General features: G+C 50.6%; 7 protein-coding genes across 7 annotated transcripts; 3 read left to right on the plus strand and 4 right to left on the minus strand.

The window, feature by feature from the left end:
• Positions 1-912: 912 nt before the first annotated feature.
• Positions 913-1,596, plus strand: PFICI_11435 (uncharacterized protein; the record flags this gene model as incomplete). Its single annotated transcript, XM_007840016.1, has 2 exons — positions 913-1,296; positions 1,417-1,596. 2 exons carry the CDS (start codon positions 913-915, stop codon positions 1,594-1,596), a joined length of 564 nt encoding a protein of 187 aa, XP_007838207.1.
• A 233-nt stretch (positions 1,597-1,829) lies between these two features.
• Positions 1,830-3,843, minus strand: PFICI_11436 (uncharacterized protein; the record flags this gene model as incomplete). Its single annotated transcript, XM_007840017.1, has 2 exons — positions 1,830-3,684; positions 3,758-3,843. 2 exons carry the CDS (start codon positions 3,841-3,843, stop codon positions 1,830-1,832), a joined length of 1,941 nt encoding a protein of 646 aa, XP_007838208.1.
• Positions 3,844-7,478: 3,635 nt separating this feature from the next.
• PFICI_11437 (uncharacterized protein) lies at positions 7,479-9,458 on the minus strand (the record flags this gene model as incomplete). The annotated part of the gene is made up of 1 exon (XM_007840018.1): positions 7,479-9,458. The coding sequence occupies one exon, from the start codon at positions 9,456-9,458 to the stop codon at positions 7,479-7,481; it is 1,980 nt and encodes a 659-aa protein (XP_007838209.1).
• Positions 9,459-19,713: 10,255 nt separating this feature from the next.
• On the plus strand, positions 19,714-20,301 carry PFICI_11438 (uncharacterized protein; the record flags this gene model as incomplete). The annotated part of the gene is made up of 2 exons (XM_007840019.1): positions 19,714-19,774; positions 19,850-20,301. 2 exons carry the CDS (start codon positions 19,714-19,716, stop codon positions 20,299-20,301), a joined length of 513 nt encoding a protein of 170 aa, XP_007838210.1.
• A 1,449-nt stretch (positions 20,302-21,750) lies between these two features.
• On the plus strand, positions 21,751-23,295 carry PFICI_11439 (uncharacterized protein; the record flags this gene model as incomplete). The annotated part of the gene is made up of 1 exon (XM_007840020.1): positions 21,751-23,295. One exon carries the CDS (start codon positions 21,751-21,753, stop codon positions 23,293-23,295), a length of 1,545 nt encoding a protein of 514 aa, XP_007838211.1.
• A 556-nt stretch (positions 23,296-23,851) lies between these two features.
• PFICI_11440 (uncharacterized protein) lies at positions 23,852-24,757 on the minus strand (the record flags this gene model as incomplete). The annotated part of the gene is made up of 1 exon (XM_007840021.1): positions 23,852-24,757. One exon carries the CDS (start codon positions 24,755-24,757, stop codon positions 23,852-23,854), a length of 906 nt encoding a protein of 301 aa, XP_007838212.1.
• A 1,253-nt stretch (positions 24,758-26,010) lies between these two features.
• Positions 26,011-26,736, minus strand: PFICI_11441 (uncharacterized protein; the record flags this gene model as incomplete). Its single annotated transcript, XM_007840022.1, has 2 exons — positions 26,011-26,290; positions 26,348-26,736. 2 exons carry the CDS (start codon positions 26,734-26,736, stop codon positions 26,011-26,013), a joined length of 669 nt encoding a protein of 222 aa, XP_007838213.1.

Below are 26,736 nucleotides of genomic sequence, written 5' to 3' on the forward strand. Positions count from 1 at the left end.
TCGTTCCTGCTTCCAATCCGATCACATCCTTGGCTGACACCTGTGCTAGGCTCCAATCATTGATGACTCGATGGGAAGGAGTCTTTTTTCCAACAGTGGGGCCATGAGAATCTGTGTGTCCCCAGCCACATAGTGTACACTGGACTGGGGACTCGGCCAACTGGCAACTGGCAGATCAATGTCACACACACAGTCCATCGCCGATTGCCAAGCCTAGAACCCATCAAAACCGGCTTTTGCTCAGACAAGGTGGCCACAAAGTCGTGTGTCCGGATTTTGATGCATCGGCCAATAGAGTGTGCAAGATGGCACAAATGAGTAATGAAATGTGGCTGCCTAAGCCGTGCTGACCACACCTTGGACTGTGTGGCGTCTGGGTGAGTTGTGCAGAGGCCACAAAGCATTATCTTTATGCCCATTTGTGCAAGCCAATAATTGTACAATTGGCCCAACCCAGCTCAGGCCCATCGAGTTGAGTCTGAGCCGAGTGACGTCCCTCCTTAACAGTTGCCCCCCTAACTCAGAGGTGCAGCGATAGGTGCAGCGTAGGCAGGCACAACGCTTTGGGCGCAGTCGCAGTGCGTAGCAATCCAACAGCCCCTCCACACCACTAAGGTAGAGCATCATCGCAGCACACTACCCAGGAGCTCAACTCCCCTCCACGAAGCTGACCAACGATACACGATAACCCCCTCAGACTCGGCAATTGAACATATCAGATAGGCAGCCAGTGCATCGCCGACTGCTTCGACGAATCATTGTCAGGATGCCAGTAAGTTGCGCCCCGTCCCTTGATTACTTTGCTGGTATCTGCCCGGCCCCAGATGCTCGCTAGTGACGAGTCGAAACACTACTCAGGACAGGATGCATATAGAGCGCTGCTAACCTCCAACCCCTCAGGCCTACAACTCAATGTTCAACGAGGACCCGAACCCTCCACGGTTGATCGGAAACTTCCCTCTCCTCCCGCTGCGCACCAAGACCAGGGGCCCGGCCTACACGCTGCCGCCGCCCTCGGAGCCGCTCGCCGCCTCCGAGTCGCCAGACCCGGACTCAGACTCGTATGACATCTTGGACGAGGTCCTGTCGCTGTTCCGCGCCAATACCTTCTTCCGCAACTTTGAGATTCAGGGACCCGCCGATCGCCTACTCATCTATGGTATCCTCTACACCAGCGAGGTCCTCAGCAAGATCCGACCCAGCCATGGCGTTCGTGAGGCCCAGAAGGAGGTTATGAACACGGCACTAGATCTCAACTTTTCTATCCCTGGCGACCCGGGCTTCCCTTTGAATCAGGTGAGTGGAACTAGCGCTTGGGAAGAAACAGATCAGAAAAGGGGTGTTTGCAGATGATCTCAGAAGGACGGAAAAGGGGCGGGCAACATTCCAAGAAACGAGGCTGACTGACAATTGCAGATGTACGAGCCGCCACGAGACAGACAGGATGCTGAGCAGTTGCGGCAATATCTCTCTCAAGTACGACAGGAGTTGGCAAGCAGGTTATTGGCAAGAGTATACGAAGAAGGTGGTGATGGCAAGCCGAGCAAGTGGTGGCTGAGTTTCACAAAGAGAAAGTTCATGGGCAAGAGCTTGTAGGCATTTTAGATCTCGAGACGAAGCAAACCAGCCAAGATGGTACAGAGCGCCAAATTCATAGGTAGGGAACATATGAATTCAAGATTTCAGAGCCAATGCGACATGGAGGAATCAATCATATTCCCAGGGGTATCAATGAAGTGATGCAGCTAGCTCTGATTTCTAGTATAGGTTTCTCTCACATGCGAAACGCTATGATTCTATTCACAACTTGTTATGGCGCCGCGCTCCTCTCACTCGCCGACCTTGCGCTTCTTGTTCCGGAGTCCCTTGCCTCGTGCTTCGACTTTGCCCGCGGCCGGTTTCACTTTCCAAGCTGTAAAGACGTATCCCTCAGCACCTCCTCGGCTCGTCATGAGCGGATGCGTACGACCCGGCAGAACCTGCCACTTGCGCACTCTGCTCGTTTGTAGAGCGGCTCCGAGAACCAAGGTAGGGTTCAGCGGGTACTCCTCTGTGCCGCCCCAGTGCTCAAGTTCCTCCGGCGTCTTCTCGGCCACTCCCTCAGGAGGATCCGATATCCAAGCGCCGCGCCTTGCTATGCTATAGCAATCAGCGAGTTTGGTTAACGGCTCAATGGTTGGCGAGTAGATGGCAATCGGTGCGCCGCCAGCGAGGAGAGGTACAGCATGCTTCATGATAGATATCGGATCCATCGTGCTGGCAACGACTAGCCCAGAGAAGCTGCCTGCCCGCGCCGTATCGACGATATGACGGACCCGAGCCCATCGGCGGCGCTTTCGGTGATAATTAGCTCTGCGATTCGTCTTCCATGTCTTGAGCTCATCCGAGGAGACCGCCGGAGGCTCTGCCATGTATGTGGTGTCGGCGGTGGGCTCTAGTAATTGCAGCCATGAGAGGGCCATGAGATTCCTAGCGAGCGGATGGTCGAGAGACTGGGTAGGGTTCGTGATGTCGAAGTCATAATACTTGAGCAAGCTGAGGTTAGGTTGCGAGTTGGCATGGACCAATGTCAAAGTATTCGACTTGGCATATGGTACGCCGTCATCTCCACGCTTTCCGGAACCAGAAGGGTACTTCTTAGGTGCACTGCTGGTCTCTGTGCGATCATTGACAGCTTCTGGCTCGGGTTCTGGCTGAGCCTCATCCGTCTCCTCAATCTTTACCTCAGACTCCTGTTGCTGTGCCCTGGGAGCCTCTTCGTCCTCTTCTTGCTTTAGATCCTCCGTGACACCATCATTCTCAATGGCGGCCTTTGTGCGGTTTCGCTCTTCCCTTCGCTGTTGTGGTGTTTTCTGGGCCTCTAGATATTCGTCCAGCGATCCTCTCTTCTCGGACGGATATAAAATACCCAGTCTCTCAGCCATTGCTGCCACCAGAAGACCTCCAGTGTCATCAACCACCAGATAGCGACCCTGCGCGTTATCAATCTCCGTGGATTCATCGTCATTGACATCCTCAGCCTCGTTCTCACGGTCGTCCTCGCCTCCCCAATGAACATTTGCCCAGCACCCAAGCAGGCCAATCATCTCCTCGCGCATCTCTAAGATCTTTGTCGAGTCTCTTTCCTCAAGGAGCCAGTGGTCAAACAGAGGGACGTCCATCGGCAGCACGGTGAAGCGGCGGATGTACTTCCTGGTCTTGAGCAGCTTGTATTTGGCGAGCGAGTACTCGGTCTTTTGGTCGAGCGCAGTATGCGACAGCATGAGTTTCGCAATAATATCCTGACCGGCGCCGGACCCATCCTTCTTCAGCGCCTCGATCTCTTCCATGCTGAGAGTCTGTGTGGCAGAAGCAGCCGCAACATCGTTGAGTACGGCAGTCTCGTCCGACTTGGCAACCACAGCGCCAGAAGACGCATCAACTAATGTGTACTCTGCACCCGAGGTCACAGCGGCGTCTGCGCCATCTTCATCGTCGTCCTCGGGGTCCGATGTGGGAGAGTCGGGCGAGTTGGACGAGTCGCGGGACGCGAGAATATCCGCGTAGAGCTCTGAGGCGGGTACAATGCGAAGACGGTGAAAGTTCTCTGATTCGAGCTTTGATTGGAGCTCGTATGTTAAATGATACGGCCTTTGGATGATCAGATTGCTTGGGAACGACCCGTATTTGCCCAGGGAAATGGTTCTGTAGGTGCCGGCGGGTTAGCTAAACCACCAAACAACCATTGCATTGGGGCACAATAAATAGGAATATTTACGTATTTGGAGTCACCTGAAGCACCCTGAGAGTTCCGTTGGGGAGTTTCAGAGCGACCCAGGCGTCGGGTTGGACGAGGGAGTGCATCGTGATGCGCCGCGACAGTAGGATGGCGGCAGCGTGTAAGTCGGCGGCCAAGGTCAGGTAAGAGGTACGTAGTTAAAAAAAAAAATTTCGGCAGCTCAACTTTTAGATCTGCAAATGTCCAGATAAAGTTGATGCGCTAGACCCCGCCGCTAGTTTCAATGTGGGGTACAGCAATAGTGGGAGACTCCCACTACTGGGAGTATAGCATGGCAAAGGACGGCCAATCGGGCGGTAATATGACTCCAGGGGTATAATAATCACTATTGTGATTTGCAATTATCTGAGTATTTCAAGTGGGATTCATAGCAAACAATTCCCCCGTTTCACTGCTTGCGCAAACAGCTATCAAATATAAGCATTAGCCAGGGATCTTTGAAGATAGTCACAAACAGCTTAGATTTGTGACAAGTGACACTGCAGAGCAGAGGACAAGGGAATACAAATATATAAAGCAGCACTTGCTCACAATTTAAGACGGGCCCGTTGATAATAATCATGATGACCAAGGACTTTTATGCCATAAATTTGGATATTGGGGATGCTCAGTCCATGGCAGACGCATATATAAGCATCCGGGCAAGACTTTGGCAACGATCGTATTCACGTGAGGCTCGGCCTGTTTGGATGTAGGTCATTTGGTGAATACTATACCGAAGAATGACAGGTTTGTCCATAACCCATGACTCTGCAGGACCATTCCATTCGTTGATATGACTCAATACTGCCATGACAATGTCATAGAACAGCTGCTCGCAAAAAAACAGCTCTTCGAATTGTGCACGACTGCTCATTTGTCTTTTGGTAAGCTAAAGGAGGATCAAAGTCGGAATGCTCTGCGCGTCTCTCTGAGCACTACAAATCAATCTCGATACCTTTGACTGCATCGAGCCGGGCAGCCATGAGCGCTGAGACCTGCATCACTCAGAGCATGTCCATGTTGATGCGGCTTTGTGATCTTGCGATGGGACTCGATCTCTAGACGCCTTCAGCGACTACCTCCATTTTCAGCCCATGATCATTTACTGATCTATGCGACGTCTATTCTCGGTACAATTTCTATCTTTGATAACAAAACGCGATATCAATATGCAGACTGCATCGGAACCATCCAGCCTTTGCTTTAGTGTACGAAACATGCAGGCATATGAACAGATGATAGATGTTTGAGATAAAATGTCCTTCCGTTTAGCTATCTTGCTGTGATCATTCATCAATTTTAAGAGCGTGCAACCATCCGTGTATTTTTTATATTCAAGGTACCATGACAACAATCGGTTCTAATCATAATTTTTTTTGGGGCCATCCTTAAACCTCAATTCGATATTTGGAGACCAACAAAAAACAAGATACCGTTTGAAATTCGCAACCATTGTTTTGTTCCACTTTTTGTTTTTGTTTTCATAGTTATTGAGTAATTCCAAGCAAGCCAGCGGTCACGGGGGAAGTGGCGGGGAGTTTCGGGAGGATATTAGAACAACTCATCACGGCCTATACCGGGCCCGATGCAAGAGATGGGAGATGTTTTGTTTCTTTTGTACTTCGTGAGGCAGGATAGGCACTATGAACAGATTGCGCCATGGCCAAATCTTGGTAAATTGCTGCTGCTGCTTGCTGGCTTATGTCGGCACGCTGAGCGAGCCCGTCCGCAGCCGCGCAGACGAGTCACAAACACTAGCAAGCAATAAAAGAGGAGCAAGGCACTTCCGGCCGGAGATGCGCTTTAAACCTTTTGCATTTCGGTGTCTCGTCCGTGTGCTGCATCCTTCCTGAGTTCTGACCATGTGTGTGCGCATGTGCATGTGTAAGTACATTCATGTCTGTTCGCAAAATACAAACCCGGGGGAAGGAAGAAAAAAAAGATTAAAGTAGATCTCTATGTTTTGCCTTGCTGCAGCTTATATGCGTGTCTCTAATAATAACAACCACCGTCAGCCAAAAATCCTACCTTGTACCCTCCTATTCCCCTACTCCCACATTCCCACACATGGCACACACACACCTTTAACGGGATACGCCCTCCCCTCCCCTTTTTATTACCCCTTCCCTTGCCTTCCCTTTCCTTCCCGCGAGCCGCATATGTATGCATGATGCGCCTACACCATGTCCCCGGGTTCCCAACCCCCCCCAAAACCTTTTCCTCTTTCCCTCTTGGTAGCCCCTGCATATTTGCATGAGCGTGTGTCTCGTGTGTAATAAAAAGAAAGAAGGAGAATCATTTGCACTCTGAGAAGGCTAACAAAACTAAATCTACGCAAAATGCAGGTCTTGACAAATTTGGGCATGCTTATATTACTCGCATTTTGGACCGAGCCGTCTGCTTGTCTTCTCTTTTCCTTGGTATTTTTCCACCTCTGCATTCCGCCAATCTTACGTTATACAGCCGTTTCCCATGATATTTACGCCCGGCCAATATGAGATGGATAATTCATCTCTGCAATGTACACCAAAGAGAAGCAACATCACACACGTGTGGGGAGGGAGGGGAGGGGAGGGGCAAAAGTAATGACAAGAATAAATGATAATAATCCCATGTTGCACGAACTAGCAAAGCAAAGCTTGAAACTGTCCCTGTATTTTCGTATTGGTACAGTATTTCCACACTTATATAGCATTTCTCGCCTGTTTGCATATTTCGATGCAACCTTAACAAATTGGGTGAGGCGACTCACATAAAAAGAGCTGTCTGCAGTATTCGCTGGCAATTACTGTACAAGGTTGAAAGCAACTCTCTTCTCTTATATATTAAGAGTCTCAGCCGAGACATCCAATACGGGCTTCAGCCGCCAAGGGGCCGGATCCTCTTCCAGGCATGGGGTAAGGCAGGCGGCTTCGACTCAGATGCTGCCGTGAACGAAGCAGTATTATGCCCGCGTTCCTTTTCGGGTAACGCATGCGAATGGATAGATAGACGCCACCAAAGTCATTCATATGTGATAGACTATTGAGAAAGGCAGGCAGGCACAACACAAGCAAAGGCTCTTAATTTTGGTGACTTGCAGATGTGGATAACTGGAAAATGCAATATGTTCATCTATGGGATATCTAACTTCAGGCCCCAGGGAAAAAGAACAAGAAACAGTCAGCCCAATCTTAGAAATGCGCCGTCCGGGAAGAGACTCCTAAGGGGAGGCGGGCTCCTAAAATTTTGTCTTCCCCCAATGCTGAATCACTTTCGCCCAACGCCTTGTAAAAAGAAGAAGAATCTCTCTCTGTCATGAAATACAAATGGCAAATCTAATCTGGTTCTCTCCCGCGCTTGTGTGTGTGTGTGTGTGTGCTCTACCCCCTCCACCGAATAAAGAGAACACCTTGTTTGAACCAGATACTCCTGAACCCCTGGTGATGCCAATGAATATCGCAAGAGTGCAAAATAGAAAGAGGAGATAACCAATGGATGCTTTGATTAGAGTCGCGTCGCGTACGACTAGGGTATTGATGACGTTTTATGTTTTGAATGAAATTGAAACCATGGATCTGCTCGTCGATCGAACCGCTCATAGATTAACGTGTCCAGCTTTTTCTTGACCAAGTATCGCCGGGATGATGATGAATCAAAGTCTGGATGCTGATTTGGGGGGGTTGAGTGGTATTAAAAGAGCTTGGCTCGATTCGAGAGTTATGAGTGGTGATTTTCCTCAAGCACTGGTGTCCATCTCCACATCTGCGTCCTCTGCATGGTAGACGATTGGCGACCACACTCTCCAATGAAGAAGACCGAGGTGTGTCAACCTTGTGGCCATGTCCTCAACGCCTGCCTCATCGCGTGCATCGCGCGAGCTGTCGGTGGCATCACGGTCCGCAGTGCGGTTGGGGCCCTGAGCGCGCCCGCCCGTGGCTGCTGAGAAAAGGTTGACTCCGGTGTGGCACTTGAACTCCTTTACACGCTTCTGCAGCTCATTTACTAGGCGAGCATGGAAGTGTTGCTCAACCTCCTGGAAGAGCATTGACTCGGGCTCGCTGAGATGTAGTTCCAACTCATCTTCAAATTGCATGAGAACTTCCTGGGGAGCATCCGTGAACCGAAAGATCTGCAGAGCCAACGAGTCCTTCATGGCCTTCCATTTCATGCTCGAGCGTGTCGTCGTAGGAGATGTGCTAAGTAGGGCGGTGAGCGAGTTGTAGAGGTTCTTTGACTTTGTCCTCAAGTCAACCGGGCTTGACGTAGGAATCGAGCTCGGGAGAATAACCGACGACCGTGGAGATGAACTAGCCGAGCCAGCCACGGAGAAGACGAGGCTTGAAGGTCTCGAAGAAGCATTGAAATTGAAATCTGACTCGTCGTCGGAACCGGTGCTGAGGAAACCTAGAGCGTCTGAGAAGGGCGTCGAGAGGAAAGGAGTCGGAACGGCGGGTTGTCGATACTTCTTCTCGAGCTCCTCAAACAGCCGCATACAGATTTCCAGGTTGATGGCGTCGAGCATGTCGGAACGCAACTTGAGGATCCGCTCCTCGTCAAAGAGGAAGGTATTCGGAACGGACTCGGGTTGAGAGAACATGACTAGCTTGGAAAGACCCTCGAAGAAGACGGCCATCTCTCCAAAAGAAGCACGGGAGTCATGCGATGGAACGCAGTCGCGGGCGGCGGCGTGGTACCATTGCTGAGCAGAGAATGGCTCGAGCTTGCCGGTTTGGATCTTCTTCTTGAAGAACTTTTGCTCAAAGTGAACAGTGTCTTCAATTAGGATTGGCCGAAGACATCTGATCTGGTGGTTGGCAACGTCCAGCTTCATGGCTTCGAGAACACTAAGCAGACTGCGCATGCCCTGAACGAGCTCCTCCATGTTGTTGGTGCGATTTCCGCTGGTGAGCTGGCTGTACATTTCATCGACCCACTCGTCCCGCATAGGAGCACAATGGGACTTGAGGACTCCAGACAACCACGACGCCAATTTCTCCAAGTCGGCAACACCCCTGTTGAATTGCTGCATGAGCAGATCCACATTGAGCCCCTCATCCAGGTAGGCACGGTCTCGAGTTGGGACCAATGTTTGGATGATTTCCTTCACCGACCTCAGCAAGAGCGGTAAGCACCACTCTCGCTTGTGATATTGCTCTTGGAATTGAATCGGATTGGCCACGAATTGCTCCAGCTGGAGCCGAAGAGTATTCCAGAACTGATTGGCCTTGTCCTGTTTCCTCTTGCCCTTTTCTCCGTCAAGATTGGGCCGGAAGTGCAGCTCGGGGTCAAAGTTGATATCGTGTCGTAGCTTGGGGTTGTGGACAATCTTTTGCACATCCAACTCACTCAGAGTGCCCTTGGTGACTGGTGGTTCTAGCGGCCTGGAGGAAGAAGCATGAGATCGCATGTCTGCTGTGTTGTGTCGAGCGATCCGCCTCCTACCGTCCTTGTGGCTACTGGATGTCCGTGAGTAACTGACGTCTGAAGCATTCGAGCCCGTCGAGTCTTGCCGTGTTAGGGCAGCTGCTTGCGAAAGACCTCGTGGGTGTTCATTTGCGTGAGAAGGGGTCTGCTCTTCTGTCTCGGGTGTTGGTGCCTCCACGACCACCTGGCTGGCTGGTTGCTGAATTGTCGGGTCCTCGTGTGCATTCGGATTCGGCTCTGAGAATCTTCTGTCCCTCCTGCTCTCGATACCTCCCGTTCCTTGGTCGGCCATCTTTGCTTCTTTCTTTCTCTTTCTTCTTTCCCTTAATTGATCCGGCAAACAATGTGATTACTTTCCCAAGCACTCAGCAAAAGAGAGAAAGAGCTCTCGTAACGAGAAGCTCTATGGACGGAAACGTGCTGTATCTGTTTCCAATACCTTCCAATGGTAGAAACTCCTGGATTTGGCCGTCTAGGAGCTGGAAGGATGCCGTGGTTCACAATTATTAAAAAAAGAGTGTGTGGCTCTCTACTGTCGAAGGTGGGTCAGCACGGGGGAGTTGATCTTTCTATAAGAATTGAGTAATTGCAAACGAGGGCCAGCTCTCTTTGAGTGTGCAAAGAGAAAGTCTGGTTACAAGCAAGGTCTCGTGAATGATCTGTTCGGATACTTGCAGCGCTTAGGATGCACAGGCAGCTTCGTTGTGATTCGAAGAGCGGTATGTATCGAGGGTGAAGGCGGGTTTGTACTTCTTTGGGCAAGCACATTGATTGACTGGTCTGGGGGCTTCGGAAGGGAACTTCACATACAATTGGACGTGTGCAAGTCGAACACAGTCGTAAGTCAGTTTAGTTTCTAGTCTAGTCTGGCCAGTCAAGCAAGCGCAGAAGCAGGCAGGCAGGCAACTGGGCAACTAGCAGTTCCCGGTGTGTAGCAGCAAGACTAGATGTTTGCAGATATGCTTGAAGGAGCGTTCAGACAAGGGAGCTGTCTGGACCCAAAGGAGTGTGTACGCAAGCGCGAACAAAGGAAACCGCCGACCGCAGAAAGATCCTGACCGGAGCAGCAAGAGGCAACGGACGAGGACAGTCGGGATCCTTTCTTGATTATGGTAATATGATGCCTTTTTGTTGTTGTTGTTGTTATTGTTGTTGACGGTGGTGTTTCGTCAAGAGAGAGGACCTGGGGGTTTGTTGTTCTTGAGTGGTGTTGATATGCGAGCGTATGTAATGTATATGTATGTACGTACGTACGTACAAAACAGGCAAAATGGGAAGGAGAGGGAAGAGGGAAGAAAATAAAAAGAGAAAGAAGAGGTAGAAAAAGGAAAAGACCAAGAGGCAATCCTACGGGGAGGGCATCCCTAAAACTAAAAGCAGTAATCAAACCGCCATGGCCAATTTAGCAAGATACCCACGGGGGCAGCGGTTTAAGGGGTGTGCAGTCAGTGTGGATGTGAGCTACATGGTCTGATGAGTTGCGTGGGAAATGAGAATCTCGAAGCATTGAGACTTCAATGCGCCGCGGCGGACGCCATAACGCACGCCCACACCAAACAACGGCACCCGTGCTTGCTGGCCCGCAAAGCAATTCCACCCATTGCGCTTTTTCGGGAGCCCCAGGCTGCGCGGACGGAGTCCCAAATGGAGACAGAGTTAGTTTGTTAGTGCCTGTAAAAGGTAAAGAAAAAAAAAATGGTGGTAACTAGGAAGGTACATCGATACATCCATATTATTTTTCTTCCCTTTTCCTCGCTGATTGTCTGTCTGTCTCTGGTGCAATGTCTGGTGGTCCGCCCGCGCCAACCAGCAGCGGTCCAGGTGCCAGGGTCAAGGTCTGTCAGTCGCCGCCATGTAATACCTACTAGAGTAATAATGGATGTGCATACATGGACATTGGTAGGTAGGCAGTACATTAGGTACCTCTATCAATCCATCCATCCACGGTGTGGTCTCAAGCTAAGAGGCAAGCAAGCAGCCTGTCTTGCGGCACCTGGAACGCTGAGCGCACCGGCCGGGTGTGCTGGGCAGCCAGTGCCTGAGAAAAGTCCCACGTCGGCCAGCGAGTGTCAGGCAAGAGACTCGACTACTGCTGCTGCCGGCCTCGCGAGTGGACGAGAAAGGGGGGCGCTTTTCGGCCGCTCCTCCTCTTACACGCAGGCGAGTGGGTGTGTGGGCATAGTTCTTCTATGTAGTGTAGTAGTGTAGTAGTACCACTACGCAGAAGTCCTGGACAGGTGCGCTAGCCAGCTGGTCTGATATCCGGCGTGCATCAGCGTGCCAGGCATGCCTCATCCCTCCGCTTTTGGTCAGTTTCCAGTCATGTAGGTACATAGCTAGGTAGGTCAGGTAGGGCGAAAAGAAAACACTGAGGGCACGAGGGATGACGGATGCCATGTGCTGCAGGGCGGCCGCGAGCGAGATGGATATAGAGCGCCAATACTGGCTTTGCCTCGAGTTGGGTACCTACCTCCCCTAACTGACGCATTAGACTGCGCTCGCGGATACATCCAATCCCTATGTGACTTTGGAAGTACTCAAAGAGGGTGTGCCCTAGATTAGATGAGCGGCGATGCAAAGGTGGTTGAGTGGTGTGTGTGTGCGAGTGTGTGTGCGTGTATGTGCGAAAGAGATTTTTCTTTCTTCTTTCTTTCTTGGGCGCTCGAGGCGATGCAGCCATGTACGTGCCCGCATAACCTACCTTCTAAGCTAAAATGTACCTTTCTACGGAACAGACGCATATTTAGACATCCCCTACATTAGCTGTAGAACAAAAACGTGATATAGTTGAGACGGTTCGCTATGCACACGAGATAGGATTTCTGCTGAGCGATCGGCTAGCCTTTTAAAGGCCATGTTACTTTTAGAAACCCCAAAATGACTGGATGGCCACTGGCTTTCGTCCAGAGGCGACGGCCCTGCCGTGGGTAGTTGGTAGGCAGGCATGCAACTTTTTGGATTTTGATGTGCATCAATGATCAATCGGACCCTGTGTTAGTCTTACCTCTAGTCATGTTGGAGGGCGATACCACTAGCCACCACATTTTCTTGGCGGTTTGCAGAAGTACACTATTTGCCCGCGCAGCCTGCCTGTAACTACATGGATAGTATATGGGAAAAGATCGATCGTTGAGCATCTCATCAGACTTTGGACTTGTAGTGGCAATGGTGCAAACAGGCTCATTGTATTTCTTTTGCTCGAGAGCGACTTTTTTTTCTTCTTCTTCGTGTATAAGTGTGTGTGTGAGGGTGTCGTCAACCTGGTCGTCCTGATGTTGACGAGACGCAGCAATTAGGATTACGTTGTTTCCTCCGTTGCCATGCATGCATGCACAATGCTGTCAGCCGGTACTTGAGCTGACTGCAATTGAAAGTGGGTGGGAAGCACAATGTGGTGTAAGGTATCTTGATAAAATGGTCATTCATATCGAGTGATTACGTATTTACGTAGTAATCTTTGGGGCATCAAGCTACCTCATTATCGTCATTAAATGCTCACACTCGCCCATTCCTTCTACTGCTTGCTCCTGTTGTTCCTGCGCTCGTGGCTCATCATGATAACCCAACTTGCCTCTTCGTGCATTCCAACTCTTCTCACAGCTTGTAAGTTTAACCCAGGTCCATGGGCCATGGGCGGGCTTTAATTAGCCGCACTGGGGGTCGTGGCGTTTGAGCTACTGTATCTCGATGGAGCTACACTACCGGGGCTCCTCCAGGGAACGGGTCCAGAAAAAGTAGCAGACAGGCAGACAGTGCAGACCAGAAGGAAAAAAGAACAAGTGGATTGCCCTTTGTTTCCTTCTTTCCCCCTTCTCCCTCTCATCTGTCCAAGCCCCCCTGGCTCAAGATCCCTGACTTACTTTTTTAAGCAAAAAGTCCAAGAGCCCTTGGATTCCTTCTACAGAGTACAACAACAACAACTACTACTACTACTGCTACTAGGTACTACACTACACGCCTAGTACACTAACGCGGCCAGGGCCGGGGGGCCACTTGGGCTTGAGTCGCTGCGCCCAGGGTAGGATTGTTCCTGGCGGGTTCCGTCGAGTCGGTGTAGGGTGTGTTGAAGATGCTGCTGGACACCCAGTTTCTAAGGCAGGTTGGCCAGGGCTTTTGGCCAGTGTCCTCCAATGCTGAGTCCGCTCTACCTTAGGGGTCCCTGCAGGTTGTCGCGTTGCGTTAGATCACCCCCAAATCGACAGGCGACTGCTTGACTGGCTCTCCCACAACACGACGAAGAGGGTGGGAGGAAGGCATGTTGGCATGCCACTCGTAATTTGGGGGTTATGTAGCTACAGGTGTGCTCCATGTGAGGCCCAGCCATCCAAGTAGGTACTTTACATGTGCGATCCAGTGTCGTACAAGGTCTATACCTGCCTGTCCGTCCAGGGGGGGAGCTACAGTAGTCAACAGCCACTATGATATTATTACTGACTTGGTGACTGACTTGACAACGCATTCCACTGACTCGGCATGTAGTACGGATAAAGCGCATGCTCATACCTTACTTGTACAGAAGGTACGACATACTATATAGGTGTGGCAAAGCCACCTTGAGGGAGAAAAGGTTTTTTTTTTTTTCCCTTCCCTCTTTGCCATGATCACGAGCGACATCTGGCATCGTAATGTCCCAGTCGACGAAAAGGGTCAGATCAAGCGAATTTGTAACTCGTGTAAAAGTGTGCAACATTCACGAAATCGGTACCCAGCACCCAGCTCTGCAGCATTTAGATTGCCTGCCGCGCAATGCATCTTCCAGACCGCAGTGTACTAGCTCAGCACCCGATCGTGCGCGAGCGAGCCGTTCGCCTACGAACCTGCATCGGACTGTCAGATCTAATACTACCATTATCATAGTCTCAATAAATAGGAGCATCTCATCAGTCTGGCTTGTCTGTTCAGCAATTCGATAACCAGCTGTGCTTGTCTCGCAACGCGAACACCTTGTGCGTCCAGTGCAACGTCCGCTATCAACAATTCGGGGCAGAACAACAGGCATGCCACGTTTCTGATTTCATCAGCAGACCCAGCGCTATTGATTACCCAGGCACACGGAATGCCAATCAGTTTCCCGGGGACAAGGCACATCGAGGCGCTTCAGATTCCCTTGCTTCCTTCTTTTAACTAGCGGACGGCCTATGGCGGACGGAGAATGATCCGGCATCCGGACCTGGCTCACTTTCGGAATGGACAGTCCCTTCCGGTAGGTTACGTTCGCCCCAGTCCTGGCCGTCGCTGTGTGAATGAGATGTTTCACAAGTAAAAAGTCAATAGTAAAAAAATTTATCCAGATGGTCAAGTTGGCAGGCAAGGGCTGATTCCCAAAGAGGGATTGCTTCATGGAGCCAAGTACAAAGTAATCACATCGTCAGTATGCACAGCTGCTTGTAAAGAAAGCTTGTGAGAGTTGGCAGGTGACCATGGTGAAATTGTGATTGACTGGCCCAATGTGACCGTGTCAGGCATTGCAGCTGTGGGTTTTCCATGGTGTATAGACCAGGGGAACCACTAATGCTCTCTTTGTCACGACATCCCCAAGCATCAAGCATGTACCACACCGCTGACAACCTGGCGACAAACATGAGAGCTTGAGAAGCCTCGTATATTCTATACTAGTCTACTTACATACTTACTTGTCCCTCTTGTGCTAGCGGACCGCCGATTCCTTTTTCTTTCTTTTCAACGACATGAATGTGGTAATGTCTTGGTAGTTACAAGAGTAGGCTGATCGTGGCCGTGACCATTACCTGAGCGCACTAACCTAGGTTAGTACGTATGGCCAAAAAGTTTTCGATAGCGCTCATGCATGTTCTTCACCATCAACCTTGAGCTTGCTTGTCAGATGACGGTTTGCTCATCTTGTCGCGAGTTGATCAAACTGATGCTTTCCACGCATACTCTTGCAGAACCAAGTCAGGAGCCCCTAGGTCCATTATCCTTGATTTGTTTTATTCGTCTCGTTCACTCACACGTGTGTCTGCTCACTGAATAGGTAGATAGGGATGGAGTCAAGCCGGGATGCTCCCTTGGGAAACCCTAGGTACGAGGCTGCAATAGTCGTGGTATTGTTTCTGATCCGAGGCTGTTTTGACACTTTTATATATCCGTACGGGGTAAAAAATGTGGGAGCTACAAAGTCAGGGCGAGGCTAGGTTCCCTCGCTTCCCTCTCGAGAAAGAAGCTAGGTTCAAGGATGTGGCTGTCCTGTTGTCTGCACGTTCGTGCCGGGTTCACGATCAAGAAGCGATGAGATATAACTGACGGACAATTTTTGCAATCGTTACGACGAGCAGTATCCAATGCCAGCCATATTGGCACGATACCCTCGAAAATACGAATGTACATGAGAGAGCCCATGCATCATCAGTAATGAGGTATCCACCAGAACCACCATACATACGCCCGCCGTGCCGACAGTCAGACTTGCCGTGTATGCATCGAAACATCTCTTCTTCCCAAGATAATTGTATGGCCTAGGCCGTCTTCGCCGTCGAGAGCGGCCTCTTCGGGCTACAAAATGGCACAGAAATGATAACAGCAATATTGTGTTGTTTGTTCCATCTGGCCACCGCCCCAGCCGAAATCTAGCGCTCTCTGCCCGATTCGTGATCAGGGGAGCAGATGCATGGTTCAGGCGACAAAAAGTCTACCTCCGCGCTTCGAAATTTGGCTGCTCCCAAGGATTGAACCGTAATGAGCATCTCGACGCCATTAGTATCTTGCCGAACCTGCATCAGCGCCGAAAGCGGCTCCGAAATGACATTCCGAGAGATTTGCAATATTCACTACCACAAGTTTCCAGCACCACTTGTACCCAACGTACTTGCGGATACATCGGCGCACATTGCCGACTAGCATGGGGGCCGACACGACAACACCGCAACGAAGCCCCAGGGTTGCCATGTTTGGAGACCCGCTACAGAAGCTAGAAGCTCCATGGAATTTTTAGATTCTTCCTTACAATCTTCGGAGGACCCAGTTCTTTTTTTCGCCAACTCCATCCCCTTGCCCATTTCCATCTCTCAGTCAGTCCCCATGACTCGGACCCAATCACCCGACTAAAACGCCTGGAGTCACGAAACAAATTGCTTACCTAGAGGTACGTTATTGGAGAGCGAGGCACGAGCTACACTATGCAACTGCTGCAACGGAAGGAAACAAACTCATCTCTAGTCTCGGCGAGGCTTTTGGGATTGCGTGTGGCAATTACATACAACAACTACTACTACACTCCATGTGGGAATCACTTGAGAGTCTAAGTCGCCTGCTGCAACGCCCGTGTGTTATATCACAATTCGCGCCTCAGCGCCTCACATGAGATGGATTTTGACCTGCGACAATTGCCATGTAAAACGCCAAGGCCCTCCTCTTTCTCGCAAGCACCAATTCTCATCCTACGATTGGGCTGGTTATCTAAACAGTACTTTGCGCTGTAACCCTTCAACAAGACTACTTCTGCATCGGAAGAGCCGCTGCGCTTTCTGCGTCATCCATCGATCCCACGTCAACAACATGTTTGCATGTTTTTCGAGGTCGTGTGGCAAAAGTCTTGCATCGGGATCCGACCCCACAAAGTGATTCAATGTTGAACAGACGACAGAACGGACCAAAATGTGGCCATATTGCCTACACCGCAAAACAACACACACATCTAGGCATTGTGTGTTTGGTTGGCGCAGGCTCCCCTTCTCCAATGGATCTCCACGGTATCCCGGCTCATCATGCAGCCAGGTCGTGTGCGTTGTACGACGTTACAGCACACGCTCACTTTCTGCTGATCAGACGAGGGACATGTTCGCCTGATCTTCTGGAACTCTTCCACGAGACCGCCCCTCGGAGGTTTTTTACTTAGGTAAGGTCTACAAACTTTCCTCGGACTCAAAAAAGAAGACGAGGAAAATAAGCTTGCCCGTTTCATCGCAGGCAGCCTTGTCACGCCTTGAGCTGCTTGCGATCTATTGCATTGAAACCCGCACAGAGGGTGGATTCCGACAACCCACCCACCCACTCACTGCAGCTGTGATAATAGGACCTGGAATTTAGCAATATTTGCAAGGTGGTTGCATCTTGTGCATAAATAACCACCAAATCTCATGTATACACACTTGTAGGACTGACCGAGGCTCGTTCGCGTGTCCAAAATAGACAAGAGGCAGAGGAAGGAAATGGACGCTGGCTGCTCACCACATCGCGCGGCAGGACCCGAACGAAGGACGGACGCAAAACGGTCCTTGCTTCTATGGGGTCCGTTCCAACAACGAAACTTGGAACAAGCAGCAGCAGAAGTACTACTTAATATGACGCGACGATACTTGACCACCTACCATGTACACTAACGTTGAATACAGTCCATGATGGGCGGAATCTCCGTCTTCAAGGACACACTAGACGGGAATGAATTGGCCTACATATAATCCGTGCGCCAGATCCGGGAAGCACCAGCACGAGCACCAGAACCAGCACCAGGGCATGTCGGGTAACGGGGATCAGCAACCGTGACCTTTATGTCTCTTCCTCTCTCATTTCAGCACAGACAGCAGGCAAGGCAGGCAGGTAGATCGTTCTAGGACATGTCGCATCCGGCCATCTCGCGTCAGAAATCCCCTGTAGTATCACACGCTCATGGTGGTCAGGCTCTGACTTTTTGTTCGTGTCAGTGTGGAAGAGCATGTATTCAGCTCCGGTCGGTCCCTGATGCGTATATATCCGTCGAGCATATGCAATGTCAATATTGAATAAAGGGGCTTCCCTGCATGCGCCGCACCGTTTGAAAAACAATTCAGTATGGGCACTTGCTACTCCATGCATGCACGTATAAGCCTGCACGACGATCGTGCAGTCTAGGAGAAATGCTGACAAAGGCGGAACATTACACCATCTCAGTCATTGAGAGTATGAGCAGCCGGAATCAGCAGATAGGAATGTCACTGTGGTAGTCACGTCATCATGGACAGACGCCAACCAGACAGTCATAGACTCGATTGCAGCCTCGTTTCCTGATACGCTACCCCCAGAGTAGACAATTGCTACCCATGATGCCTGGGAATGTCTTTCTAGCCCTGGGGCAAGCAGTAATCTCCGAGCCGAACCAAGGGCGACCAAGTAAACAACAATGTACTTTCAGATATCTCGAGTGTACATTACGATCTTAGACAAGTCCCCCTGCATAATAGACATGTTAGGCATCCGCTAGACGGCCCGCGCAATTCGCTTGTGATGGCTGAAGCTTGTATGCGATTTTGGAAACTCACATTTCGGAGCTCCGCAACAAACGGCATCGTACGACGTTGGAGGTCAGCCCCGGATGGAAGTCGGGCAAATCTGTGTGACGTCTCGCATGGCAACAACGTCGTCGTGGCTTCCCTGGCGCATGGAGATATGGTTTCGCCTGGGCGACATTCTTGTTGTGCCAGATAGGTCTGTTTGGCCGGATGCTGTGTGTGCTCTCTGTTTCACTTCATTCCATTACTCTTGTCAATACGTGTCGCTCCGTACGCCATAAACCGCAAGCATAACCGCTCAGATCCTTTTCCCAAATCATGATTGCGCCGTGTATCCGTATGTTTTCCCCTTCTAGCTGCCAATCAACATGGAAACCTGGGAGGGGAGATGTCAGCGCCGGACTGTCATGGGTTTCGTATGCTTGGTCGCATTCAAAGCTCTTGGCACGTACCGCCATGAAAACACAACATAGACTCATGTATGGACTTAGCCTGTCGCCTATCCTCGCTGCCTTCCAGACCATACCCATGAAGCTATCGTCGCATACCAACATCAGCTTGTGATTCTGTCAACCAAACCCAGAAACCGTGGCCCTGAAGCTTACCCTTGTTTGTGATTGTTGATGAACGTCGGGAACATTCCGTGTAAATAAGTGCTCGTGCAGATGGACAGAAGAATGACGAGAAGCAGAGACTGAAAGTGAAAGAGCGCAGTCTATCGAATCTTGGTTAGCTGGGCATGGCGCATAAGAGGCGCTGTAGCAACGCGCGTACCATCTTGTATAGATTTCTCGAGTGTGCGATTTGGTAGAGGATGGTGAGGGCGTGCAGCTGATCGTTAACGCGTCGTCGTTGTCGATATCACAGCTTCTTGGATGACATCGATGGTTGAGCTCTTGACAACGAGAAAGATGGCGGAGCTTCACTCGGCCTTTAGGGGCCAGCTGGCGAAAGGAACGCCTGTGATTGGAAGTGCCACCTGGGCTGAACCCCCACTAATCAATGTAGGATCCCAGGTACCAACCGCGCCTTCCCCAACCAGCTCCCGGGCGGGCTGACCACTGTAAACGCTGCCAATTGTGGCTTCCAGCGCTAACCTAGGTAGACCTTCTTCCGTCATAACCCAGGGGAGAAAAAGCAAAGAAACTCCAAACACCATCAACCCATGCACTCCCAAGCTGTCCCTTGCCTTCAGCCTCGCGATCGACTGAAGTCGGAATTACCTACATAGGTAGCTTGCGGCTCTGCAGTCTCCGTGGCATCCTCACAAATCCCAGTCCAAACAGCGTACCTACTTGCGCCAACCGAACCTACCTATTTATCGTCATGGAACCTCGTGCACGCGCCGGCAAGAATGTGGGCAAGGAGACGTTTCCTGCCAAAGATCGTAAGACTAAACTGGTTTCGCAACAGCGGCAATGAACCACTCAGCTGTAAAACACCTACTGACACGTTTGCGCAGTTGCTGCCTTGATGTACGCTTACGGCGACGTCGCGAACCCCCTCCCCGAGACAGTACGTGTGATGGACGAGATCATGACCGAGTTTCTGGAGGGGATCTGCTTTGAGGCGAGTCGGCATGCTAGCGTCGCTGGCCGTCAGAAGCTGAAGTTTGACGACTTTGAATTCTCTCTACGCCGCCAGCCCGAATACCTCGGTAGGATTCGCTCCATGTTTGAGAAGCGTAAAGAGATCACCAAGATGCGCAAAACCTTTGGCGGCGACGACGACGCTGTGCTGCAGAACCAAGGCAAGGACGATGGTGCTACAGGCATTGGCGGCGGCAGTAGTGGTGCAGCCGGCTCAAACAAGAAGCGGGCGGCTGCCGACGAGGAGGAACTATTCGACGATATCGACGACGACGAGGATATCCTCGAGGCCAGCCAGCAAACCAAGAAGAGAAAGGTCGGCTAGATTGAGGTACCTGAGGCACTCGTTGCAACAAACAAACCGCGATTCGGAGACGGAACAAAATCTGAATCACCAAAAAAGACCTATTACACAAGAACGGGTAGTATGAGCGCAGTCCTGTGCGTATCCTCACAGTATCATGCAGAGCCGACTCGATCTGTTCTATGGCATCTGTCGTCGCCGAACCCCTTGTTGCGCATTGCATTTCTTGGGATGACCAAATCCCATCCACGGCATAAAACAGGTCAACACATCGCAACAAGTTGGCAATGGGCCACTCACGGGCTGGTACTTGCCATTCTTGTTGAGCTGTTCATTCGTGGTCAGCAGCTTATCCTTAGGCCACGCTGGAGTCAAGTGCTGCCTTCGTATTGGCTACATACGCCTTCCTCGAAGCCGAATCAGCCTCCTGTCACTACTTTTGCGCCGAATCTTCAGCTTCATCCGGAAGGAAGGCGAAGGAACTCGGAAATCACGTGAAAGATCCGAAGTTGGCAAGAGTTTTCGGAAGTCAACTCTAGAATTTATAGGTCATTCTTACTGTTTCCACGGCACGGCGATATAAATAAGGTCGTTTGGTCACAATGCGGTCCATGACTTATCATTATCCAAATGAAATAAATGCTACAAAAGCACAATTCCAAAGTAACGTATGTTCGTCTGATCCGACCCCTAGAAAGAGCCAATCACTCAGAATCTACTGTACCCATTGCATTCTGTGTCATGTACAGATTTATACCAGTACATTCAAGAAAGTCCATGAAGGCAGAAATGACGGCCTTGACAGAGGATACATTATTTCCGGACCAAAGAGTTGCAATTCCCGGGCTGCAACCGTCTCGAAGGGCCAATTTGACTTTTGACTATCTCTAATGTTCGGTTATGCCCAATGGGGTTATATTCCCATTCGTTGGAGTTCGGCAAAAGCGGTGCGGTATCGGGGCATGTGTAGAAGGTTGCGCAGAGACTGTAATACTGACCAATGAGAGCTAATGTATACTCCGATTACTGTATGTTGCGAACCATTTGGGCCTTAATCCATGATGCTGTCCTGCAGGTTTCGTTCAGAAAGAGCCCAAATGTCGCCGATCATTGGTCACAATCGAAGGTGTCTGCAGCTCGTCCAATCTGGTTGATGGGTTTGGGCCGCATCAAGAAACCAGAAACATACTCCCGCCTCTGCTAGTGTTGAACACTTCTCGACTCGATTCCATTGCCGGCTGCTTCATTTCGCTGTTCTGATTTTGCTGTTCAGTTCTAGCCACCACTAAGTCATCCAAAATCACATTCTTGTTTTGCCTTTGGTATCCTGTTGAAAGACAGCGATCCTGTCACCAGCATCCAACTCATTATAGAGAACCAATAAACCAATCCTGTTGTTTGTACACGTTCATAGAATCATTTCTCTGTAATTAGCTACAGAAACTTGAACTGTAATGGCCCTGAGTTATCATGCCATCTCCTCTTTCAGCGTCCGAGACTTCCTCCGCGAAACACAGAGCCCAGGAAAACGGAGACACTGTTATGGATCTTCATGTCAATAAAATAACAAAAGGGGATACCACAGAACGTGGGGCTGCAGCCGTCAGTGACTGTCGACAGGACTCCCTCAACTCCTTCTCCTACGATGGACAACCTACGCCCACGGGTTCACCGAGAGAACCCTCACCATCCCACCATTCAAGGCCCGGCCCTGTGAGAAAGAATCTAAAGGAGAAGATTCATTCGTTCTTCTCCTCACAGTGGCAGCAGAATGGTGGGCCATTCCTCATCATCCTGTCACAGTTCTTCGCCGCCAACATGAATCTGTCAACACGCTTGCTCGAAATCGAGGACGACCTCCACCCAATGCAGATTCTCTGCGCCCGCATGACGGCCACTGTCCTGATAACTTTTGCCTATATGTGGTACCGCCCTGTCCGGTCCGCGCCTTGGGGACCCCGGGAAACCCGCCCGCTCCTTGTCCTCAGGGCGTTTTCCGGCTTTGTCGGCCTCTACGGCATGTGGTACTCCATCATCTATCTCCCCCTTGCCGAGGCTACCGTCATTAGTTTCCTGTCTCCCAATCTTGCTGGCTATCTGTGTCGAATCTTTCTCAAGGAACCCTTTACCAGGCGCGAGCAGCTCGGTAGTTACCTGGCGCTGGGCGGTGTGGTCCTGGTCACACGTCCCATGTCGTTGTTATCCTCACCTCCTGAAGCTCCGGCGACCGATGCGACTTCTTCTTTCGTGAACAACAACAACAACGACAATAATAACAGTACCATGACCATGTACGTGATCCGCAAGGGCCTGGACTATGTCCCGACCGTGGCCGAACGTCTGAGTAGTGTAGGCATGGGCCTGCTGGGGGTTGTGGGCGGCGCCGTGGCCATTGCATCACTCCGATGTATCGGGCCGCGCGCCCATCCGCTCATCAGCGTGAACTACTTTAGTCTCTTTTGCTCTGTTGTATCCATCCTGACGCTGGCCGTGGCGCCGTTGCTTGGCTACGGACAAGACGCCCAAGGCCAGGGCGGGCTGCGGTTCGCCCTGCCGTCCGGGGCCCGGCAGTGCGGACTCTTGCTGGCCGTTGGCCTGGCCGGCTTTGGCACACAGTTTTTTCTCGCGACCGGTTTGTCGAAAGAGAAGAGCAATCGGGCCACGGCCATGATCTACACGCATGTGCTATTCGCTGCCTTTTTTGATCGCTTCATCTTTGGACAAGTCATGGGCTGGGTCAGCGTCGCGGGCTGTGCTCTGGTGGTGGGGAGTGCTCTGTGGGTGGCCCTCGGCAACGGGGCGACAGACGGAGCCAAGACAGGTCGTGATGAAACTCGAAGAAGCGATATCGAGTCGTCATTGCCGTCGTCTACAAGGTTCGTCGTAGGAGCGAGTGCTCTCTCCGGTGGGGAGGATGTTCCCATCCTTGCGAACGTCGATGGAGAGGATGTAGAATACCTTGACGAGAATGGAGATATTGATTTAGGGCTCTTGCGGCCGCATGGAAGTGATTAAGAGCTTTGGGTTCAAAGATCTACGCTTAAAGACAACCAGATTCATATATTTATCCATGTAACGAAACTGCTTGTTTTCCGTCATAACTGTCCTTGTTGATACATGAATATTCTTGGATCTATCGAATTCATTCTACACAAGAGCCATGAATGATTTTTGGTAAAACTAGTTTGAGAAGCAGTTTCGTTTCGTCCACCGAGGTTCCATGGTCTTCTCGACTATAAAAAACCACGTATGCCTAAGGGGTAACAGCGAGCCTTGTAATCCAAGTGCCATAGCAACTAGCCTTATTATTTGGTTCTAGGTAGCTATCATTACCTGCTCTGTATGGCAGATATTACATACATTCTGGTGGAGCAGAGGCCTATCCCAGTTCCGGCTGAATGATGGCCACCGACTCAAGCAGACTACCGATGATGATTGATGATGTTCCATACCCAAATACTTCAATCAGGACCGTCGACACGGAAGAACCTAAAAGTTTCTGTGATGAGCAGTCATCGAACCAAAATGCTCGAACGTATATTGCGTAGGCTAACGCCTCTTGTACCTGTGTCTACAACTGTACTGTGGCCACTATCGCCCATCCACTAGTGCTCTCGAATATTCCGAAATCATTCTCATGTCGGAAGGTTACTTTCCGAGCAACAAACTTCATTACCGGCATGCGAATGTTGTTTGGCGGAGTCTCGTTCGTCCCAGCCGCGCTGATCACTTGATTGAGTCCGTCTGGGGTATGCGAGTAAACTGTGGTCGGTGACTGTGACTGTGATCTTGACTGCCGGCGAAGACCCCAGAATCGTTGGACCATACTTCTGGGAGATGGTGTTTGTGCTGTTAAAACTGGGCTCATTGACTTTGTGGACGAGGGTGTGGCACTGGGTGTGGGTGTGGGTGTGCTCTCTTCTGATAGATGGACCACGAGTCGTTTGGCGAAATCCTCATCTGACCACCACAGTGTGCTGTGAGGAGAGCCCGCTGCAGCTGGACGCTCCCAGGAACCTCCGTGTGAAGCATATCGCTCTGTTGATTTATCCGCGATCATCAAGGATGGGTCAGTAGTGGTTTTCATGTCGCCAGCCCCTTTCAGGTCTCGCTGTATGTCAAGTCGGACGACCCTGCCAACCTCTCCACGCTTGAGCATTTCCTCAAACTCGCTCAGTTCAGCGTCGGCGGGAACCGCAACTCTGGGAAGCAGCGCCAAGCTGGCCTGCGATGGCGCAGGGTTTATTTGGCTCAGCTCATTGATAAATGTCTCGATGGTGGGCCTCACGTGTTCCAAGATGCGAATGTCGAGCTCGATCTGCTGTTCATTATGCGCTTGCCGAGTCTGTCGCAACTGATACGGAAGATCTGCGAGCTGGGAACGAATAGATGAGGCCAAGAGGTTAATTTGTGATGGGGGCTGAGAGGCAGAGCTAGGTGAAGACGGAGAGTATGGTGGTGGCGGCTCTTGATCCATGGTTGGCGTGATCCGAGGTGATAAACTGCGTGGCCCAGAGCGATATAGTCCTGAAAACTTGCAGCAAACCATGAATTCAGTGGTCAGGATGACTGTAGTATGCTTCTCTTGAGTTGGCGGTTTTTTATAGGTATCAGCAAAGATTTGGGCGGACGATGAGTAGCGTTGTCTGGTTAGCAGAATTAGTGATTGTTGTTGTTGTTTCCCCCCCTATTACAGGAACACATGCAGAGGATAATTCAAGAACGAAAGGCAATTTAGGTAGATGTTGGCGATGAGGCAAGTCCAAGTGGCCAAAAGACCCGGACTGAATAAGATCAAATCGCGTGATACATACAGTGACCTCGAACAAAAAGAAGGTTTTAACTCGGTGATGGTAAAAACGAGTCGGCCCGGGCAAACGACAAACAAACAAACAAAGAAGTCAGAATCAGACTCCAATATCCTGTGAATTAATTGTTTGGGCTGATTGGGTTTCGCAAAGAGAGCACAAAAAAAAAAAAAAAAGATTACTGCGTGAAAAGAGTACTTCCAAGTTCCAGCATTTGGAGGTTCGAGGGTGGGTCGATTAGTATGATCAATTCGGAGCTGCACGTCCTAATTCGGTGGTCTCAATCGGGAATAACCGTCAACTGATCTGCCTCCCGTTTCTGCCTTGGGGTTGTGCCTCGCGCTAATGTCCGGGGCTAATAAGAATCCTAAAGTACATGCGATATACCTACAGTAAGATGATGAACATAATTAGCTAAAGTAATACCGTTTGTCTTCCAACAATGGTTATCCTGCTGCAAATGCCTCACCTCGCCACTTTACGGCATGGATACTACAAGACATTATTGCCTCTAGTGTTGAGAAGTCAGGTGAGCCATTTTCCGTCATGGGATTGATTGATTATACCTGGCCTCGGAAGCTGTAACCGTACCTAGCTTTGCACTACCTATCCACACTGCCTTCCAAATGTTGTGCTATCGCTTTAGACAGAGAAACAATCACGCGCAAAGTTGAAAGCTTGTCTGTCCAGACTGTTTCATCCTCCTGAATGTACATACCACTACGGACTTACCAAGTCATACTCTGGAAATAGAAAGCATGAAAGTACAACTACACGTATTGCCGTGGAATTTGTTTTAATCCTCAGCGTTTTGGAACGGTATGTTGGTCAAAGTGAACTGGCATATCGAGCAGTTTGTGCCTGGGTCTTGGGGTATCTAAGATCTTATTTGTTCATTCACGATTGGGGAATCTGGGATATCTCATGAAGACGCTCTCTTGGCAATAGCCTCCTTTGCCTTGATGGCAGTAGCCTCCACAATCAACTCATGCTCGACTCCGTGCATCTTGGCCTCAAGCTGCTCCAGACTCTCACCGGCTTCAATGACGACGTCTCTCACCAGGATGGGGGAACCTCGGTCTACCTGCTCGATAACATGGTGGACCATGATTCCAGTTGTGTTGTTCGGAAGCACGCCAGCCTGAAAGTCGGCATAGGCTCTCTTGATGGCCCCAGCACCATCGTAGCAGCCAGGCTTGGCACTTCAACGTGATGGATTAGCCACCACTCCCCGCCTATACGGATGGAGGATAACTTACGGATGAAGATTGATAATGTCAACACCGGCCTCTGCCAAGGGTCGCAGGAAGCTTGCGCTGAAGACGTGCATGAAGCCCGCCAGGACGACGAGCTCCGGCTTGTCCTTGAGTATCCTCTCGGCTAGCGCGGCATCGTACCTGGAACGTCCCTCTTTTACTTTCTCAGGGTCCTTTTCTCCCGCGGCGACAAATTTCTGATTGACCTTGTTGAAGTAGTCGGTTGGGATACCCGCAGCCTCGGCCCGCTTCACAGCATAGGCGTCCTTCTTGTCCACGGTGACTTTGATGATCTGTCCCGGTATGACACCGCTTGCGCAGTTGTCAATCAAGGCTTGCAAGTTGGAGCCATTTCCAGAGCAGAGCACCGAGATGGTTGCCTTCTCAGCCAT

The sequence above is a fragment of the Pestalotiopsis fici genome, assembly GCF_000516985.1.
Source record: "Pestalotiopsis fici W106-1 unplaced genomic scaffold PFICI_Scf_8, whole genome shotgun sequence".
Classification (NCBI taxonomy): domain Eukaryota; kingdom Fungi; phylum Ascomycota; class Sordariomycetes; order Amphisphaeriales; family Sporocadaceae; genus Pestalotiopsis; species Pestalotiopsis fici.